We start from the raw sequence: 22848 nt of genomic DNA, 5'->3' as shown, positions 1-22848 counted from the left end.
TTAAAAAAAGAAGCACCTACCTCCTAACATTTGTTTATCATTATCCCTGTAGATAGAAATTTGTATTTCTATTACTAAAGCAAAATTTGAAATCATTAGCATGTGTTGCAAATGCCTGAAGTGTATAGCAAGCCCATTCAAAACCACTTTCAAAGGCTATGTTCAGCCTAATACATAACACCAGGGGGTATATAATAAACCTAACACACAACTTTTAGGATTAGAGGTGAATTACTGTCCTGAAAGATTACATAAGTAAAACGCAAACTCCGTCTTTAACATCTTAACTATTTGATTGTATAAGGTATTAGTTGATTTCTGTGGATGCTGTACCTACTTTTGTTACAATGCACAATGCACAGTAAACCAGGCAACAATCAGCAAATCTGCCTCTTCACAGCTCTAATTGGATACTAGCTTCCTAAGCCCTCTTTTTCCGATGGGCAATATTTAGCTAACTTTTTGAAATACGAAAAATACTAGTTTGCTGACCTTGTTTATTGCATGAAAACAGTCCAGTAATGTCAGATGAAAACTGCAAGTACCAAAGGAAGCATCCCTGTAAGACATGATGACCAAGACAGTAATTATTGCATTTTAATCCAAGTGAAAGCAATTGAAGATACTTCTCTAAAACTGTTTAAAAATTACTTTAAGATAATGATTATTACATGGAAGTAATTATGTCAAATGATTAATTCCTTTCCTGTACCTTGAATCTTACAAGAATAACAAAACATAAAATAAGTTATGTTAACAGATACAACAGTAAGATTACTCTAACTACAGTTTTGGTAAAGCTGAAATGTTCAATTTCTGACATGGACTGCTAGGATAAACATTTGAGTAAATATAATAAAATATTTTCCTTAAGATGCATAAATAGTTTATGCTTAAACAAGAGGAGAAACTGATTTCATTAAAACCCCTTCTTTCAGTTACAAGTTTTTTAATTCTGCTGATCCAGGAATTGCATGTTCTTAGTCGGTGACCATTATCAAATTCCATAAGCACCACAGAGTAAGCATTCTAGAGGAATACTACAGTCAAGTAAATAAATAAAACTGAATCTACATCAGAGAATATTATGCCTTGGCAAAATACCTTGAGACCATGTAGCCCTTATGAGCAGAGAATTGCTAATGTTTCTAGTAAGTAAAAAAATGTTCATATTATAAAACTGAGAGGAGGGAGAACTTTTGAAGAACCTGGAGGGCTGTCTCTAGTATTTTTTTATATCCTTTCCATCCTCATGAATCAGTGTGAAAAGGGGCAGAAATTAGCAGGGCACAGAAATATAGAACCTTATTCAAGTAAGAGAAAGGACACATAAAGGTGACATTGTAGCAGCTGGTGTCTCTAAGACCACCTGATGAGAAAGAAAAAAAAGGATGAAGCCTTCTACAGACAGACAAAAGCAGCCTCGCATTCTCAGGCCATGGTCCTCAAAGGGAATTGCAACCTCTGGTATCTATTGGAGGGATAGCACAGTAGGGCACAGGCAATGCAGAAGGTTCCTGGAATGCACTGATGACAACTTTCCACTTGTCAAATGTGTGCAGCAATCTGCAGAAGCTGTCTTGTGCATAAATAATGCTATTAAGCATTACGAGCCCTTTGTGCTGAATGACAGATATTTTGGTATGTTTAACTATCAGCTACTGGCACAAAATCATTCTGCCACATGAGAAGCAATGTAGATAAAAAAGCTCAATGAGTGGATAAAAAACACTGTGGCTGCTTCACTTTCTGCTTGTACACTTCAGTACCAGCTGGTAACACCTCTGATTCACTGAGTACCTGAAGTTCAGGCAGGGAGTGTGTCCCAAAACTTCAGCACAAAAAAACCCCAACCAATCAACCAAAACCAAAAACCAACCAACCAAAACTAAAATAAACCCCACAAAAAAAAAACAAAAAACAAAAAACCCCCAAACAAACAAACACTCCCAAAACAAAACCAACACCCCCCTCCCCCCCCCCCCCCCAAAAAAAAACCAACACAGCAAAAATTAGTACTGAAAAATGTTACATCCTTCTTCAAAATATCAAGGTACAGAAAGTTCTATCAACCTGTTATTTACCTGAAAGGAAGATATGAAACACTTCCTGACAATATAAGCCTGTACACATCTTCTGGGGATTCTCTCAAGTATATTATCTATTTTTGGAGAAAGACAGAAAAGGAAAAAGATTATTTTAAGACAGGTTTCAATAATTTCAAGTCACTTGTATATTACAGAAGGCATAATTAATTATCACAGAACGCAAAAGTGCTGGAAAAGAGTGGCACCAAGAATGAATGTTTGCAAGTGTGCAACAATAAAACTAACATAAACAATAAAAAATCCTGTCAATCTAAAGAAATACATATTTTAAAACTAACTTTATAGATTCGTGCAGAAGTTGTTCAGCTACAGGCTACAGTGAAAAGGCTTCTGTTCATCTGGATTCTTACATTTCAGCTTGGCCAGTTTGTAGATTTTTTTTTAATTAAGCTTTTAAGATGTAAATCAAAACATGAAAACCCGCAGATATATCAGCAAAGCTATGAATCATCTGGTACACAAACTGTCTGTACACTCAGCAGACAAGACTGTTATTTATGAATGTTTTGATCTTCCTACATCAGAACATTTACATTAATCCAAATTCTGTACTTCCTCCTTTGCACTGCTGAGGCAATATCCAGTAACTAAATCCAGATGCGATAAACTAAAAGAAAACAAAAAATTAAAAAATAAAAAAATTAAAAGAAATCTGTAGCTTCAGAAGCAAAATCCTACGAACATAATGAATTGAACTTTCTACTGTCAAAAACACTTAGAAAAGAATTCACAAAGGACCAACTTACGAGAAATATCCATATGGTCTTCCATCACAACATGTCTGATCACTCTTGGATAGCCTTTAACACTAAGGTCTCCTTAAAGAATACCTAAAAGTCCTCTTTTTTGCATATCTCTTCTTCAAATACCATCAAACACCATCCCCAGCATGGCCAGGAGGTAACAACTGTTAATAACAAGCTGTCATTAACAGGTCAATATTCAGTAATTTCAAGTTAATACTTTTTCTTTGAAATTGCTTTAACACCCTACAGAAAGTTGGGGTTTTATCACTAATGTTCAGTAAAATTTTTTATTTCTTTTATGCTAACAACGTTTTCTCTTAGAGTTATTTGAAAGTAAAAATCCTCATGTATTAATTAATTATCCCCCAAAAACCAAGGCATGGCATATTTACTTTCTGTTGCTTTGGACATTTTTTCTTTTAAAAGTTGGCATTGCTTTTCAAATTTCTTTGATGCTGCTGCAAAGCCAGTTTGAACAAATGGTTTAACATACCATAAACATCCTCCCTCCACACAAAAGAGTTAGAAAAAAAACAAGAGTTAGAACAGATGTTGCTAAAAAAACCCAACAAACAAACCCAGCTTGAAATATAACCTAAACAGACAGCTAAAACAGACATGGCCAACAGGTGACCCCTTTGATTTTCCTGATTCAATTAGTGTGTTAAGCATTTTCTGAGCATTCTTCCTTTGAAATTGGCAGTAGGAAACAAAAAAATAAATCTTTCTTGATAAATAGCTAAGTAGTGAAAACTGCATGTTTTGTGTGTGTGCTTTCACTGCGGAGAGATAAGTGACTTCTGCATTTATATGTGCAAGTATACACCCAAAACAGAAAAGATACTTTAAAAGCCTCCCCAAGTATCATTGAATAACTTATCCTCAGATGGCAGAGTTCATTTTCTATTCTGCAAGCATTCACTGCCTAATTTGGATGTAAAGGTTATCTTCCATGAAATTTCAAACTGAGTGCTTTGATACAGTCCTAATTTGCATCTTGCAGCACAGTGAACACATATTGCTAGCAACCATATGAATCAAGCACTTCTTTTTTATCGGGAAGAGAGCCCTGTCCGTGAAAAACTTACAAACCCAAGATGTAAAATGGAATTAGCAAACAGATGGTAATTAGACAGAGTTTGTAGCCAGAAATGAGTCACCTGGAAAAAACTTGGGATTACAGAATCACAGAATCAATTAGGCTGGAAAGGATCTCTGAGATCATCCTAGTCCAACCTTTGACCAAACACCACCATGCCAACTAGACCATGGCACTGGGTACCACATCCAGTCCTTAAACACCTTGTCCACCATCTCCCTGGGCAGCTCATTACAATGTTTAATCAATTCATTACCCTTCCTTGTGAAGAAACTCCTCCTACTGTCCAACCAGACTTAAGTGCTATCACACTGTGTAGTATACAAAGAGTACTAATTGTACCACAGGCAAATAGAAATGCAACTAATACTAGCTAATTTTGTAAGCACATGTAGCTCAGAAATGCCAAGGATTTCTCCCATACCTCAGCTGAGCTTTTACCAGTTTCTTAAAGAAAACAAGATTGAATGCAGAAGCATTTGTTTACAAGTCTAACAGCTGCAGGAGACAAGTTTTTTCCATTCCAGAGTGTTGTATTAAAGTAAGTCTAAATAATGTCAGAGTATACTGAAACATGTTAGTTCTTAGGCACAGATCCCACTTCTGAAATTACATTACCAGTGAAATTGCTAGAAACACCTTTTTAACACACATACATATGTGTATGGACTTTTCTTAACACAGCTATATATGAACACTTGCTAAGTACAAGGACATTTTGAAAAACCAATCTGATTTTGGAAATCAAAAATACAACTTGTATTGTACAACTGAAGCAAAATACAGCATATTTACCGAAGAAGGAAACTTACTCTGAAACAGAGATCCTGCTACACACTCAGCTGTGACACTATGACACACAAAAGACACAACAAGTGAACAATTGCAAGAGACAGCTGTTGATGAAATGGTGTAATCAGTGAAAAGTGTTTGCAAAAAAATTAGGTTATTATGAGAATAGCTGGATGAGTGCAATGGTGTAGAGTGCTTTGAAGGTGAAGAATGACATTCATGCACAATGGGAAAGACGATAAACAGATAATTACTTCACAAGGAAAGCACCCTGGCAGTAACACAACACAAGAAGCTGTGATAGTCAAAGTGGAGACAGGACCAGTTTCTGTCACAGCTTAAGGGAGTACCCACCTAGAAATCCTAGATGTAAGCAAGGCTGGATGAAGGCTGAACATGGGTGAGGCCTGCTTTTAGGTTGGGGTGAACCAAATTCCAGGTATGGAAACAGGTAAGACTGAAGCAGCAAAGCTCAGAGAAGCAACAGATGTCAAGGCAGCAGAGGCCACACATCTGCATTAGGAAATGGTCTGCACCAAAAGAATTGCATCAGTAGACAGAGAGCCAGCCTTGAAGATCTGACATCTGTATTACATACTTTCAGCAGCTTTTAAGCTTAACAGCTGGGTTTAGTCTGGTCCTGTGGACAGAATGCCCATTACCTGTTGAGATTGCTCCTACTTAGTTCCATGAAGTGAACCAAAATGCACTAGCCAGCATTTAAGGAAAGATTCACTTAAAAAAATATTTCCGACACATCTATATAAAACTACATACAATATTGTTTCTGACCTGAAGAAGGCCAGTGAAGACTTAAAGATGAACAGTTTCATTGGAATGATGGGGATGAACAAAGGACTAAAGAAAGCAAATAAATGGGAAAGAGAAAGTAGCAGTGATCAAAGACCTGTAGCAGACAGAAGTGTTGAAAAAGAGAAGGACTTTCTAAGGCAGAAAGCAGAACTGAAGTTTCAGAAAAGAAGAGAAAGGAAAAGTTGATCTGATGAATAGAGAAACAAAGATATATTTGTAAATTAGTGAGGTATGTAGTGGGGCAAGGAGAGGAAATGAGAGAAGACACACTCCAGAAATCCAAATATACAACAGCTGAAACTAATTTGTCCAGATGCTGATTACAATTTATGTTTCTGCTGTGCTTTCTAAGATAATGAAAACTTTCACAAATAAAGTTGTTTTCTTAGGTTAATGCCAGTAAAGCAACAAACAAAAGTGACTATTAAAAATATAAAAATATTAAAATAAATTTCAAGCAATGATATTAGCTCTTATTTAGCAGAAGCAGGCATTCTCTGGGATAATTTTTATCCATTTTTGTATATACAAATAAAGAAATGACTATCAGAATTTTAAAATGATTTCCCAAGGGGCTCCTTTCCTGCAGATCAGGGAAATATTTGAAGAAAAAAAAAAAAAAAAGAAGGCCTTCTTTCAAAAAAACTTACTCAATGCAGCATGCATCCACACGTTCAGCTTTTAGAATTTTCCTACAGTCACATGCAAGTGCAAATACGAGTATACATACATATCTATACACACAAATACAAACTCTTAAAATCTTTTAGATATCTTCTACTTATGTACATCTCAGGAGAATTGTTGCTATAAGGAATTGATATCTTTCAAGTCAAATATATCATTTTATCACAATCTGCAATCATTTGTATACAGATAATTTAGAAATTTGGTTTTTTTACGCATACAAAAAAATATCCTCCTGAACTTCAAAATATAGCCAGGAATTTGCTATTAGCAGTTGAACCACTAACATTGCTCCAATCATCCTTTTCATTTAGGACATCTGTTTCTAATTAAGGAACTACAGGCACCTCTGTGAATGGTCAAGAACCATCCAAGTATTGAACACTGGGAAAGGTGCACTCAAGCACTCCTCCTGCCAACACTGCTGTGCAGTCAAACAGCTGCGTTAAAGGTCACTCAATGAAATACAACCGTTTGCAGGATTAGGCGACCCATTCTTTATTTGTGAGCATTTAAAATCAACCAGAGAATGAGAGCTTTTAGCAAGCCTTGTTTTCTTCTGATTCATTAGTGCTTTCAATTCAGCCTTATTTTTCAAGCAACCATTTCCTAGACCAGAGTTATAATCATTGGAACGGTATTCACAATAGGATGTAAAGTATTCCTGGTAGAAAGGGAAATGAGCCTCTGGCTAAAAAAGGCATCTTAACTTTCAATACATGGCATTGCCAAGTTAAATAATGATGTTGCATACAAGACAAAAAGTGTTTAGTAAAAATAATCTATGACATAACTTGTTGCTCTTTCAGGAAAATTAAATAGGCTATTGAAGTAAACTTTACTGTTAGAAACTATATCAACTCAAGTCCGTAAACAGCACTTTAAATTCATACCTATGATATGAATCTACACATACCTGCACATATCTATGATGTGCTCAATATAACCATGTCTATCCACCTGTTCACCCTCAACTGAAAAATCTACTTAAGGCTGCCACCTAAATCATACATTTTACCAACCATGCTGACTTAAAAGCCAGAAAATAACAAGATAATTAATTTTAAACTGCTTACAAGCAACTTTTATGTGATACAACTATGTTCCAGAAATGTCACTCACCAAAGACAGCTTGGACTGCTGTAAACAGCAAATAATTAAATCCACCCATTCTGAACGAATGCAAGTAACTGCTGCGTGTGACCAGACTCAAACACAAGCTCATGCAGTTGTTACAACTTTAAAGTATTAAATATGTTACTTCATGAAAACCACCATTGGATATACTAGTCATTTAGTAGATTAAATTTCTAGCAATATTCCTAAGGAAAAAATGTTAGATGTTGCAAAATTAAAATAGAAATTTATTAGAATAGTAAGCTTCCTGTATGGATTTGTGTTGTAGTGAAGAAATGCATGCGGCCAACAGTTTCTTCATTAGCAGAAACATAGTCATTAAGTGGATAAAAGTGACAGAGAATGAATAACTGCCTGTCTCTGGCAACTCTCTTTGTTCATCATAAACAAAACCAAGAAACTTCCAATTACCTTTAAACAACAGAGAGAAAGTATAAAAAAACCCTGAACTGACTGGGCTGGGCACATTACTACTTCATGACGGGTAAGAAAGCAACCTAAGACTATAGAGGACCTCCAAAAGAACAAGCCTTCTTGTCATATGGAGACAAGCAGTTTTCTAGGAACATCCTGGAATATAACCTAGTACAAACAGCTGGAAAGGCTGCCGCTGTGAAGACTAATCACAATTTCCCAAATACATTTCAGAGAAGGTAGCTTTTTAGAGGACACAAACTCAGAGAGAGACAAGATTCCAGGCAACTTTTGCTTAAATGAAAGGTCACTACTTTGTCCATCTTGCCTTTGCCACTTGCTCGTCAAGCACCTCTCACCAAAACGCTGACGGTAAACATGGTTTACCCACTCTAAATTTGAGCACTGCCACAGTTACCCATTCAGCCAGCCTGGATCACTAGACAGGTTTATCTCAGGCTCAGCCAGAGATAATTCTGCAAGTGTCACAGTAAGAACAGAGCAGTTCAACATCACACCAGTGGGTGCCAATTGATTCTCCAACCTCCAGCTTCTACCCAGAGTTAGGCCCACAACTAGGAAGGACACTAACATATTGAAAAGGCAAAAAACCAATACTATGGATTAGAATGGATGAAGGAAACGCTGCTTACCCTGAAGAAAGAAGATGAGAAAATAGACAAAGTACAGAGATGAGTCCTGGAGAAGGTGACCTGAATTACAGCAGTTCATGGGGCGGTGCCCTGGGAGGGTCACCCTCCAAGTACATAATTAGTGCCAGGCCTGAGAAAAAAAACACTGTTACTAAGTTAATGTAGCCAAGGGGAGAGGGGGGAGCTTGGGAACTGGGTGGACAGGGCACAGAGGGTACATTTTCTTTCGTAATACAGAAGGAGCAATGATGGAAGAAGCAGACTTTCCTCACCCACAGCCAAGTCCTGGTGAAAATCAAGAGAAGCCACTGTAGATATCAACTCAGAAGATCACTGCTGGTTTGGTAGTGTGGTAAGGCCTGAACAGTGCAGATAGCTTTCAAGGAAAAGATTTTTCTTTAAAAGGTGAAGAACAAAAGCTTCCCCCCCCCTCCCTTCTTTCCCTTTTCCCCCTCCACCCCATAAAAAGTGTAAACATTCAACCCCAACACACTGAATTCTGGCTACCCTTTGTGTGGCTGAATGTGCCAAATTTTCGCTAATCTACATAGAAGAATATTATTCCCACTATGTCTGTAAAAATGTAGAAACAAAATAGCAAATTAAAATAGATGAAAGATGAACAATAAAGGGATTAAGGTCTAAATAGTTGAGAATTACTGTAAAAAATTAATATTTTATTCTAAAACTGCATATACAACAGTGTATTTGTAAACTTAGTTCTTCACTCTTAAGGCCATGTTATACTGAAGAGCTTGAGTTAGGCTGTGCTGTCACATCAAAGTACACCTGGAAGGAAGCAGCAGATGCAGGAGAGGGGAGAAAGAAGTGTGTAGTCTGGAGAGTTCATAAACTATCTCCACTGAAGAGGAAAGAAAGACAAGTTAGATGAAGGGAAGTGGGGGAAACATTAAAACACATCAACTGTGAAGAAAAGACTGAGAACAGACTTTGCTTGAAAACAAGGACACTAACAGCTGCCCTTACCACACCACAGTTAATGAAGACTTTCATAATTGCCTTAGTAGTCCAAATGAGCATATCCCCACATGATACATGTACACACATATACATTTGAACAAAAGATGACGAATGAGAAATCATGCTAATATATCCCAATTCCTTTAAGCAGAAGTTACAATATTCTGTTTAAGAATACAAATTGAAGGTCAACAAGCCTTTGAAAAGACATGCTCAGAAGCTGAATGTTTATGAGGACACAGAAGTCTAAGAAGAGAACTAGCCATATACAGTTCATTACAGTTTTATAGTTTAAATGTAACTGTCTTTAAAAAAAATAACAAAACCAGAAATCATGCAGACTCACTGTGCCTTGTTATTCTTGAAAACCTAACAAGTGACTTGTAGCACCTGGACCTATACAGAGCAACTTGCACCCAAAACCGTGCTTAAGTTATCAAACACCTTTCAGCACAAGCAGACAAGCACTATTTTTGTCACTAACCCTGCAAAGGCCACATTTCCTTTCTACTTCCTTGCTCTTCATTGAATGAACCTGAACTCCCCCAAACTAATGCATTGCACACCCACAGTTCCTCAACCTAAGGTAAACTGTTGAAATGGGAACCTACCATGAAGCTAAAAAATTAGAATCAAACAAGAAAACACATTCAATCCACAGAAAACAAAATACAGTATCAACCTATGGGTTATACTTGTAAGATCAGAAAATAAATTACGACAATCAACTCAAGCAACAAAGGGTATTACCAATGTATATGACACAGTCTGATTAACTAAAATTACAGAGAAACTTTCTTAAAGATTTGACCAGTATCTGTATGGATCTTTCTTCAACAAAAAGCACAGCATTCTGAACTAAAGAAGGTAGACACTTAAGCCTACATATGTTTTAAATAAGGAAGTCATCAATATTTCCTTTCAATCAGGAAATATGCTTATAGAAATGTTTATCATGCATTCTGAACAGATCCTGCATCGCTGCTTGCCTCAAAGAGAACAAACCAATTCTCCCTGCAGAAAGCAGAAATATGGGACAAGTATGTGCGAACACTTGAGCAATGAGCTCTGTAATTAAGCTTGCCTCTTCATGAAAGATCATCAAAGAATGCCACGAAAAAAAAAAGCCTCAGGGGCATAGTTTTTCTTCTGTGATCTTTCTTCAGTGGAATCCCTCCTAAATGAAACTGGGAAGAAACTCTACCCTACTGTTAAGAAAAAGCAGTACCAAAGCCAAAAATATTGCACTGGAAAGAAAATCAGCATCTAGCTGAGCTATCTCACTATCTAAAACTTGCAAATTTGCAAGTCAGACATGCCCACATGCAAGGAGGTGACTGATACTCTCAGTGTGCTTCACTTTGCCCTGGGCTTTTCAGGGAAACTGCCAAAATATTCAGTGTGTACAATACAGTAACTTAAGCACATCTCCAAACTCTGAGAACTACTGGTGGTTTTGACTAGCCTCTTCTGCCATATGCCGTGTGTCTGCAACTAGCCCTACCACATGCCTTGACCAGGCAATCAGGATCTCCGTGCTGTACTTCAGGTGGATCTGTGTGAGCACCCTTTCTTTACTCTGCAACTCCCACTTCCTTCACCACAGCTCTCTAAAGCAAAACCTGCCTACTCTCTGTACAACAGCCTCCATTTTTAATTAGTGTGCTTTGGATTGTCATAATCCATACATATTAATCTTAGAGCTTTATTCAAGTCTGTTGAAGCATTCCTCTTCACCTGCATGTTGTTATTGCAACATGGCAGGGCTACCAGGTGATCAAAAATAAGATTTGTGTTAGGTTTTCTGTATACTTTTGCATAGTCAACCACAGTATTTTCTTATTAGATTGTTTTGCCATTCATTAATTTTCTGTACCAAAATTCTGCTCCGAATGTCAGCTGCTATGCCACACAATGCTACTACTACACATATTTAGAACAAGAATATAGGAAAGAACCAAACCCACTTTTTTCCAAATAATGGCTGATAACTGAAGCCAGTCCCCTCTTCTGGGCCTCAATTATGATCAAGTAATTAGGAAGAAGTAGTTTTCCTAAAAGCTGCAGCTGTTTTGTCAACATAATCCCTTAACTGCAAACAAGCTTTGTAACTCATGTTACCGGTTTCCATGTGGTTTAAGAATGCAAAGGTCTACAGCAACATTCCTAAGTGCCTGTTTTTCAAAGAGTGACATGTTTCGAAATACAGATCTCAATTTGTAAAAAGTGCTAGAGAATACAGACAACACAGAAACCCTGGGGAACAGAAAATGGACATCCTGCATGATGCAGAGAGGCAGCAAGGAGACTGCCTGCATCACAGAAAGTACTGTGTAGCCTTTGCAGCCAATAAATAGGAATAACCTAAGGCTACATGAACTTCAACCCCTCAAATCTCCAACATCAAAAAGTGCATAGCTTTTCATTTCATTTATTACTCAGTAAACAAGAGAAATGGTTACAACTGACGTGTGTTACAAGTCAAAACCGAACATGAATATGGTACATCGCATCTTTCATCCTGAAGTATTCAGCATTTTATTCCTTGACTACATTTTTGTGTACCAAATACATGCAGTTGAGATGTAAAGCCAGTCCTTTTCCCTTCTGCAGCCACAGACTTGGCTTAGTACCTTTCCAGCCACCTTGTATCTTCCCAGGCTTTACACAGGCTCTAAGCCTATCACACATGCGCACTACTTCTCCTAGGTTAACTGAAGAGATTACCTTGTATTAGAGAAGAAGCAGCTGGGGAAGGAAAGGTTTATTTAAACATGAATGCAACTAGCGAATGACACATTATACTTTGTGCAAGATACTGTTTTTCTATTTTAGAAAAGAAGAGGTTGTGTGGTTGGGGAAAGGTAAAACTTCAAGAATCAATCATTTTTTCTATATGAAAATATTAATACTGATCTTTTTTTCAGTGATGCTCTTATTCTGAAGAACGCAGAATGCAGTAGCGCGGAAAAAACCTAAAATCATACAATTTCATTCACATACCTGCTAGACTTTAGAAACTTTTACTATGTGGTACATTGCTATAATTACGTTAGTAGGATGATTATTCAAGAGAAAACAATTGTTTTTATCTTGCTCTTCTAAAAATTTAGTATGAAAAAATTAACACAGTCAGCAGCTGATGTAAAAATTTAAATACTTACTGCGTAGGAGCCTATGAGGAATGCAGCGTTTGCTTGCTTTTTCTGATCAAACCCAGTATAATGAATTATTTTCTTCCTTATCAATGAAAATGACTGTATCAAGAAAGGAACAAGATTATAATTTTGCATTTTAGACCTTTTACACCTTCTTTTATAAAATCAGAGGAATGCATTCAGAGGAATGGTTCATCAGTGAGAGAACCAAGAATACTGTAGAGTAGTCCCTCAGAAGCTTTGGAAAACTGTATTGCATCCCTACCCAGGTTTTTCCAGTATTTTTCCCCGTATCCAGCCTAAATAATTTTTGATACAAATTACTGAAATCTTTTCTTTTTCTTCTTAAATGCATTCATATTTTTAGTTAGTATTTTTGACTTCATGCCTTATGTAACAGATAGCCATTTAAGAGAATAGAAAGTGGCATTCTCAAAAGCATTACAGGTATATTACAGTTGCAAAAATTTTAAACTTTTAAATAATTTAGAATTAAAAATTAAAGAATTTACACATTTTTATTCATTTTTCAAACCCAAATGTACATAAATCCACTAGTATTTGTTTCTAAGGATCAGAACCATGCTTAGATTAAAATATTTTGAAAGTATTTCTGAACTTTATCATAAATAATTATTTTAAGTGTCATCTTGGCATGGCATACCGTTTCTCCATTTATCTTAGAATGTGGGTGGAATGGAATTGTCCATAGAAAGGACACACACATGTGGTGGCAGTTATCCCCTAACTGGCTTTTGAAATAAATTCTGATGTGCTTGAAACTGCACACTTTGATCAACTGCTAAGCTATCATAAAATGTCATTTTATGCATTTAAATATCAATGTTACTTGCTCAAGATACTAGATTCAATGCATTCAAGACAAATAAACTCCAGATCAGTAGCAGAAATATGCTCTCAGAAATCCTAACACATCTGTCCAATGTCAAACACAAGACATGGAAAGGGACTATAACACAGACTTGTGTTGCCTCAGAGCATCCTGTATACAAAAATCAGAGACTCTCATCTCTGGCAAACCACAGTTACCCAGCTGGGAGTTTACCATCTCCCAGATTGGACCACTAAACAGGTTTATCTCAGGCTTAGCCAGAGATAATTCTGCAAGTGCCCTAGTAATAACAGAGCAGCAACATCCCACCCGTGTGTGCCAATTGCTTCTCCAACCTAAAGAATAAAGCAAGTCTGAATTATGCAAACTATTATCTGTGACAGACATCAAGGAATGAAGAAAAAAAAAAAATACACTCTTAGTCTATAATGTGCTGTATATTTCCCACTTTTCACACTTCAGTGGCAGAAAGATCTAAGGAGATTTGAACGGGCAAACTGTGATTGACATTAATGAAAATAAGCTTTTTTATCTACCAAACAGGTTTTACACTCCAACATCTACTAAAGGTCAACTAACTTGTAGTCAGTTGTGTTAATTAATTTAAGAAATCCATTTTTAAGACACTACGCTCTATCAAGAGCCCAATCCCAAAAAATTACTGAGCTCCTGTAAGAGATAATAATCTGCAGTATGAGCAGAGTATCTTCCTTCAGGCCAATGCTATCAATGCTACTAAAGATCAAATGTTGTAAATTACTGAAGAATGTCAGTATCAGAGGAGAAGACCAAGTCAAACAAAAAACATTTCAAATGAAAGCATAGCACAGCACTCTTGAGCTCACTCAATATTGGCAGATTGCCAACAGGATTGAATTCCAGGAAAGAAGCTTTTCATATAAAAGAGACTGTTTTCATTTAGCAACTGATCTTCTAAAACCTAAACGATAGTTACTGCCACAGTTGTGCATCTTTTGGTTCTTAAAACTAAGTGGGTTTTCCATACTGATCCTCCTCCTCCCTAAATTCACCTCAATAAAATCTAGCATTCATATTCAGAATTCAGATGGATTAGGAAAACAGGAAAGCACCTGAACCATAACAACAACAATAAAAGAAATTTTGGCTCATTTGTTTTTGTTTTTTAGAAAGCCAGTAATACTGGCTTTTGAATAAAAAACCCAAGCATTACCTTTAATTTCTTATTTAGCTTGCAGCAATATCTGTAGACCATTGCCAGATTGAGTGGTCCAAAGTCTGCATAGAAGCTGTTAGAAGAAAGGGGAAGAATTGTACATGACCCCTGTAAATGCCTCTTTTTTTAACAAGATGCACAAAGCAAGGAGTAATAATACACGTGATATACATACATCATTCTAAAAATGAGCACGCTTTCTTATATAAACACATACTGATTTGTTGGAGGAAAGGTTTTGTCATCTTTAAACATGGACTGTCGTCTTTGTTTTTCACACAGCACCATTCAAAATACTAATATCCAGGTTTTAAGAACTACTTCGCGCTACTGTATCACTCTGTGACAAGTTTTGAAACTGTATTTTAAGAGGAACTAACAAGCTTTACTTTTAAAGGAGGTAATACATAGTGCCAGAGAAAAGGGAACACAGAGAATAAAGATTGATTAGTGTGTTAAAAACCAGCAAGCATGCCCTTGATCAAAACCAGTTGAAGAATTAGGAACATTCCACATCATGTAAAAGGCAAACATTGTTCACTCCAGGGGAAATAATATATCCATTGTCAGCTCATAAAGGCTTGAATTGACTTTGCCATTTTTTTCCTCTGATTCTAGGAAGTTCAGACATTCCACTTAATACATGAGGAAAAAAAGACACCCCCTTTAGTCTGGCAGTTCAATGTGCACTTCTGAATCTATATGGCTGTATTGTGTTCCCGTGTCTTCTAACAGGAATGGGTATAATGAAAGCTTCTGCTTTGAAAATTTTTAAGAAATCCTGATGGGAAAGCAAGAAACCACTCTAAGGTCTATAAATCATCATGGCATGTTTGGTCTGAGAAGACCCAACTCATGTAATTAGTTCTCCAATGATACTGATTCCTCACTGCTGTTGTTCTGACTAATTTATTTCTGTAAAAAAAACAAGAAAAAAAAAAGTCGGTACTTACTTCTCATACACAAGTTCATCATCTATGCAGAAATAATGGGTATTTGCAGCTCCACTCTTTGGTTTTTGGCAGAGAATTGCAAAATAAAGGCGATCTGAAATGCAAGAAAATTGGAAGCTTTTATAAACATCATGCTTTTTTGCTGAAAGTCTGAAGTATTACCTCTCAATGGGACAACTTTAAATGGTTTAGAATGAAGAAAATCTTCTTTTAAGTATTGAATTAGGTATTATTATTTCTCCAGTGTTAAACAAACAAAGCACACAAAGATGGAGGTTTTTTGCTCAGCAGCATTCCCATAATCCCCAGCTCTTAAGTATTCTTTCCCAAAGTGCTCCTTGTTTGATGACTTCGCAAAATAGCAGGACCCTGACTTGCACCCACGCACAGAGCAGAGACCTCCTTCGGCAGGTGGTTGCACTCGAAATACCAATGCACACACCACACCCCCCCAAACTAAACCACAAATCCCTCTGCACCTCTGAGCACCTATGTTAAACTAAATGATGAAGCACACTCACACCAAAGCACAGGCACTTCTTTCTGTAAAGCTATGATTTTGACAGTAGTGCCATGCAATTAAAGCCTGCAGGTAACAGGCTCGGGAAGGATGAACAGGGCAGCCCATGCTGCCCATGGGAGCACCAGCCAAGCCTCCACCTGGACATCTCCATTCAAATTTCCATTCCCACCCCAGCTGCCCCTTCAAAGCCTGTGTACCTGCAGGCAGGAGGCATCTTGTACTTGCCCTGGCTTCCTTTGTTAAGAGGGGAAAAAAATACCAGCAATATTCACATAGATATAAATTACTTTTATGGCTGGGGAAGCTGAAGCCCCAGTGAACTTTAAACACTGACTGTGCTCCTGCTATAAATTGCTGTGCTTGCGGTAATTGGTCAATAAAAATTGAGGCTTGCAGCACCACCACAATACTGGTCTTCCTCCTGCTGAGAAATATCATCATAAAATATTTGGATTAAAATTCAGACCTAAAAGGAAAGCTTTTGTTTCCCCAAATTAGTTCCCTAGAACAGAGATATTATTTAAGTATCAAAACAGATCACCTGCATGTATTATTTCAAAACACGATTTGTGATGAAGAAAAACTCTGTCAGTTTTTAAACAGCAGGGGGTAAAAAAAAAATCACTTTAAGCTTCAAAACAACATCATCCATGACCAGCACTTAGAAATCATTACCTGTATCTTGAAATTACATGTCAAAGTATGCCATGAAAGGAGTTACCATATCTATATTTTAACAGTCACATGCTCAGTGCTCATCTACATACACTAGTATCTCAAAAGGTGAAGGCAGACACCAAAAATGTACCAAAAACTGTACATTTTCTTAATGCTTATTTCAGTAGAACAGCAGCCTGATGTGAGTGGTTTGGTTTAAACATTTACATGTCAGGAGCAACAGTAGGATGTACAGTACCTCCTAAGCAAGTCAGGCACCTACTTCCTTACTCTCTAGCAGAAGCAATGCACCCAATTTACTTATTTAATTTCTAATAGTCCCATCGTGTAACCAGAACAGCTGCAGTCCTAGATGGGAAGTGCATTACCTGCTTCTGTACCTCCCAGCATTTACCAAATCATCCCCTGAAAACAAGCCAAAGGATAAAATTTAGAATAATGCGTGCATTTCTAAGAAGTGGCTAAACTGGCCTACAAAGTCAATTATGTGTGGAAAAGCAAGTGCACCAATGCTCCAGCTGGATACAAAATACGCTATGGCAAAAACTACTTCATAGAGAGGCAGTCCTGGGGGTGGACTTTTGGAGGTGGTTCCCCACCACTGTGTTAATCACTGAACTGTGTCAAGGTGCATTTGCATGAATTAGAAACTGTAACAGGTATCCCTAGGCAATACTAAAAAAAAGAAGGAAAAAAAAGAAAAAAAAAAGAAGGAAAATAAAAGAAAAATAAAAGGAAAAAGCAAAGAAAAAAAGGAAAAAAAGGAAAAAAGAAGGCAAGAAAAAAAGAAAAGGGAAAGGAAAAAAAGAGAAGAGGAAAAGAAGGTAAAAAGCTGCCTTGCTTACTTACTTCCCTCTGCTCTGAGAATGAGAGCTAACATGAGTACAGGAGAACCGAGGGCAAGGGAGGAAGCAGAAAGGAGAACTGAGAGGATGCGATTGTGTTTAAACTGGCATTGCTAGATTAAACACATGTCACGGCAGCCCCAAGCTATAATTTCACACCACTTCTAAATTGATTTAATGGCTAGCTGCCACCAGGTTCCTTACAAGGAAAAATCTTCTGAGTTAGCTTACTGAACCAGCCTGATGGGGGTTAACAGCAGGAACATGCAGCCAAGATTTTTCCCTCCATGGCATCTGTCCTTAAGTGCCAGTCTAATTATTGACTAGACTGAGCTCTCCCTCTTTATTATACACAAACAATAACTGCATCAAAGTCTGGGAAGAATGACTGTGGTACTCAAACTGAGTACCGTGGGTACTCAAACACTACCTTCTTGCACTCCAACTTCTTCACAGAAACTTTACATCATTTTTGAAAAGTACTTTGCAAAGAGCAATCCAAAATCTTCAAATACAAAAGGAGGACAAAAATGAAAGCAAATATAATTTACACAGGTCAAAGACCTAAAATAATTTAGCATTTTGCTCCTAAACAAGATTTGGAATAAAAGAATCACCTGCATCCTCAGTGCTCATATTCTTATTGAAATTCTTCTGCAGCTTGCAAAAATGTCCAGCAAAAATAAGAATTCCTATCTTGAGCAAGCAGCATGTATGTGGCCTTCTGAATTGCTATTGGCAATGGTTCTCCGAACTGTGTTCATTGTTGCTATTCTTAAAATACCTGAAAGAAACTTGAGTTTAATGAGTTTACAGAAGTACCTCACAGTAAGAGCAGTGTGTGTCAAATGCCAATATCCTGACAAGCTGTCCATTCCTGTGCACTGCTAACAATTACTCCCTATTATGTAAACAGCAGGCTCCATCTTTTTAACATGTTTCCTATGGGGAGATTTTAGAAAAAAGAAATTTCCTGTGAGTGTATTTACCTTTCTACTGATTTACCAGTCCAGCATCTGAAAAATGCTGTATTACTCACCATGTCTGTTTTTACCTGTTTTTTTTTCCAAACATATTCCAAGTTCTATTTAGTCAAGGATTAGTGAGTTGATTTTTTTAACAGAAATTAAGAGAAAGTAGAATTCCTTCATTAAGGATCTGATTGCAGGATTGAGAGTTTATATATAAAATACACTCAAGCACTGATGATTTGATTTCACTAGGATTCCACAAAGGTTTGGACCACCAGAGCAAGGCTTCCCTTTCATTATCTTCATGTTTCCTTTGCTAATTTTAGCTCTTTAGTATTTCATTTACATATAGAGCACTTAAGCACTTCCTAATTCCTGCAAATTTCTGATAAAAAATCATCCTAAAACTATCAAACTAGAGCAGACCTTCCTAATCATCTCTCAGAAGAACAACAGAGTAGGGCTCACTGCCTTACAGGCTGCATCTGCTCTGCAGTTAGGAGATATGGCTGCAGCATGTTAGATATACTTCAAATACACTTAATTTTGTCAGCCTTATGTAACAGTTAAAATACATAAGCACGGATGTCACTGCAGGCAATTATTTTGAGTAAGCATTCAGTGTACAACAAAATAAGCCTACATACTCCTAACTGAGCTACTGCTGGTACCTCAACTAGTGAGACTAAAGCTAACACAAGCATGACTGTCCAAGCTAATTGCAGAGTGTATACAGAAGCAAAAGCACTCTGCTTGTTTATTAGAGCCACAGTGTTCTGTGGAAATAGAGGTACAGAAAATGGAGAGGTACCACTTCAAAATCACATTAATGTGAATTTAGAGATGAAAAAATAATCTCCTTCCTTTACTCTCAAAAAGCCTGATGCTTCTCAGGTTGTGCTGCACAGGCCTTCAAGACAGAAATTTCATTAATTCAAGAATTACAGTTGGACTTGATGATTTTAGAGGCTTCCTCCAACCTAAGTCATTCCATGACTTTAAGTGACAACTAAATAGTAAACAGGCACTAGTGGCAAGACAAGTCTACATATGATCAGCAAACATTATTTAATACAAACAGAAATTCTACAGTTCTATTGTTAAATAGATGCCTTAGAAGAGAAACTCAAGAGACTGACAGTACTACAAAACCCAATGCTAGTCTGTTTTGAATCATCAGGAATGCAACCAAAGAGTTTTTATTATTGTAAGAGGAGCGTATATCTAAACTCAGAGTTGGTATATGGAATTTTGTCGTGTTTGACTTAAAAAACTTCAAAATATTTGAAAGACATGAGAGAAAACATAAAAGGCAAATCCTGTTGCAATGACAAGACAAAAAGCAAAGTTGTTTAAGATTTTCTTTTTAGCCTTTCTATCCTTGAAAAAATTCATTCAGACATCACTATATTTCAAATTTAGCTAATGATAGAGTTGGCAATTAGAACAACAGCCTGGACTGTGATAAAGGAAATGAAAGCACACTAAAAAGATAAAGGAACTTTTTTTTTAAACAAAAAACTATGAAAGCATTATTTTCAGTGCCATGTTATGACTGATCAACACTGTTACTTCACTTACACAGAGAGCTTCCACTCTGCTGCTCTTGACTGATACACAAGAATACATATGTTCATGTGCTTTCAGTGCTGGATTAGACACTAAAAGCCTTAAACATGTATTTAAAATCTTAACTTTGGGAAAGACTCACAAGTAAGTGAAGTCATATTGATAAAAGATCAAGCACAGGTTTGGTACTGAGATAGCAGCATAATAAAAACTAATTGAAAGTGGTGACAGTCAAAATATTGGAAGCTTAATGGAACTTATTAGAAGTGTCCTTAGCATTCTAGAAAAATACACAAAATTTGGGCACACAAAGTTTATAATGACAAGCCAGCACTCCTGGAAAAAGACCATTTAATGGTTTGGAAAAAAAAAACCAAACTGCACTACAAAACCAAAAAACCAACCCACATATCAATGAATACATTAAAATGAATATTTAATTATCAACTCCAACTGACAGTATAAGCAAAATTATTCTCAATGAAGGAAAAAAAATAGGTATATACACTGCAGCTTAGAGCATCCTTTAAGATGCTAGTTCCATACTGTAAACAAACTGGATATACATTCAGCAGGAAGCACAATCAAATGTCAAGAAATGACCCATGACCTTGTATCACTTGAAATTTAATTTCAAGTATAGTTGTTGTAGTTATTTCATTTTAAAATTCACTACTGAAAATAGGTGAGAGAGAAACCCACACCTTTTGCCTGAGGTTTATGCATTGTAATTCCACCTCTTCTTTAAAATGTTATTTATAAAATCAGAGCAATGAGAAAGAAAAGCAGCCGAGGAAAGGAAATGAACAGCTTTCAAGCATCTCACAGAGCATTGTTACATTTTATTTAGATCGTATAAATTACTTCTCTCAGAGATCAGAAGGATATGGGAATATGCTTCTAATAAACAGAAGAGATGCATTCAGTTCCAGCAAATTGAATTCATACCAGCAAGCCTCGTGCACTAGTCGACAAAGAGAAAATGATAAAGCTTACCATGCATCTTAATAGACCAAAATAAACAATTTTTTTAAAAGGACAGCTTTCTTGAACTAGCCTTAATAGTAAACAAAAAAATTTAGACAGTTCAGATTAATAGTTATTCTGCCACACGGCTGATGCATACAATCAATTACAAAATAAAGAAATGCAATGATTATTGTAAGTCTGTTGGGTATAAAATTCCTAGAATGGATTTGAAACTTTGCTGTTTATGAATGTAACATCACACAAGAAAAGATCCATAAATCTTTACAGCAATTTGGGTTTATGTTCCGCTTCTGTCTTTTGCAAAGATGAAAATAAGGGTAGCCTGCAATGTTCTTAGTAAGTTTGACACTGTTTCTGTAAGTAGATAAGCTAACACAGATTTCTCAGCTTTTACAGTGGTTCAAGTATTTACCAGTACATCCATTCTTTAAGAATAAGACCTTATGCTTTAATTTGTCTCCAGTCTATGCCTATTAATTAACTCCTCAGAACCACATTACAAGAAGGCAGAACTGACATTTCAAACTTTGACATAACTTTACAACAGCTGAATAAAAAGGTAAGCCTGTTATCTTACTAAGATTTCTCTTTAAAAAAATAAGTATGACATTGTAGCAAACTAAAAATCAGACTGTAATTCAAATCAGGATTAAAAATTAGACAATAAACAGCAGCCACTGTGCAGAGCAAGATCAAGACAAAATGAAGTATTGTTAAATATAATAATCTAGTGCACTTTAATCAAATTTACTATACTAGGTACTGCTGCACATAGTGAAATCCCACTGAAAAAACACAGGTCAAAGCCTGGGCACTCTAATGAATTTAAATGGGTGAACATTTTTTGAAGGAGAAAATACAGTTATTTAATGGGCCTGTTGATGCCAGACACACATTAGCAGATCCAAGCAACTGCTTCATGAGAATGGTTAGACAGATCTGTTTGCTGGAGATGTGAGCTGGACAGGGCTGAGTGGTGATCCAGGTAGTGAAACCACTTTGATAGCAAAAAGTCATTATCTATCACATGAGTGGTTTCCACACTTGACCTTAAAATCATACTATCATCATGTCCTATATAAATGGTTGCTGTTATAGAAAAAATACACATATGGGGTTATTGGAGCCTTAGAGTTCTGTAGATAAGTACACCATTATGTTTCTCTGGGTAGACGAGGCCTAAAATGCTGTATTTTTGGCAGGAATGTTTAGGATTTTACTCCCTGACAGTATTAAAGCTTTTTAAAAATAAGAATCTGGTAAGCTCTGGCAGTTTACATTCTTTCTACGTTGCTATGCCAAATTTTCAAAACAAAATCTTACGGTTTTCTAAGCATACAGTTATCTAGGAGACACACTAGTTAATTTAAGGACCCCTGCTTCTTGGCACAGAAATAAAAGGTACATTGGTACCTTTTCTGCATGTTTGTTCTTTATATTTTTGCTTGCTCTGTTCACTTTCTGTTCATTTTCTGTGCCCTTCACTGAGATGTGCCGGGAGGTTTATTTCTTGCTTTCTGTGAGAAGTTGTAAATACACTACAATTCTGAGATCGTGACACATGACTTAAAAAGTAATTTTTGTTGTTGTTGTTGCCGTTAGGCAACCTAAACTCAAGGTCGTCCTTTAGCTGGGTAACTCAAACTCGGAATTTTCTGGCTGTGATTCAATAGGCTTCTTAAA

At 36.6% G+C, this 22848-nt stretch overlaps 1 protein-coding gene across 7 annotated transcripts in view; it reads right to left on the bottom strand.

Annotated features, from left to right (window-relative positions):
* Window positions 1-22848, bottom strand: part of CDC14B (cell division cycle 14B) — a 52292-nt gene that overhangs the window by 28548 nt on the left and 896 nt on the right. For 6 of the 7 annotated variants that reach the window (XM_039566785.1, XM_039566781.1, XM_039566780.1 and 3 more), the window contains exons 2-6: window positions 15590-15683; window positions 14634-14709; window positions 12595-12687; window positions 2085-2161; window positions 493-559 (exon numbers count right to left, since the gene is read on the bottom strand). In XM_039566785.1, coding sequence (XP_039422719.1) covers window positions 493-559; window positions 2085-2161; window positions 12595-12687; window positions 14634-14709; window positions 15590-15683 — 407 coding nt within the window. Of the gene's footprint in view, window positions 1-492; window positions 560-2084; window positions 2162-12594; window positions 12688-14633; window positions 14710-15589; window positions 15684-18252; window positions 18708-22848 lie in introns of those variants that run through there. The other variant, XM_010403741.4, reaches the window with a different exon arrangement.

This window comes from Corvus cornix, chromosome Z, assembly GCF_000738735.6.
Source record: "Corvus cornix cornix isolate S_Up_H32 chromosome Z, ASM73873v5, whole genome shotgun sequence".
In the NCBI taxonomy this organism is placed as follows: domain Eukaryota; kingdom Metazoa; phylum Chordata; class Aves; order Passeriformes; family Corvidae; genus Corvus; species Corvus cornix.
Note: the sequence above shows the minus strand (reverse complement) of the source record. Positions and strands in the feature narration are given on the sequence as shown.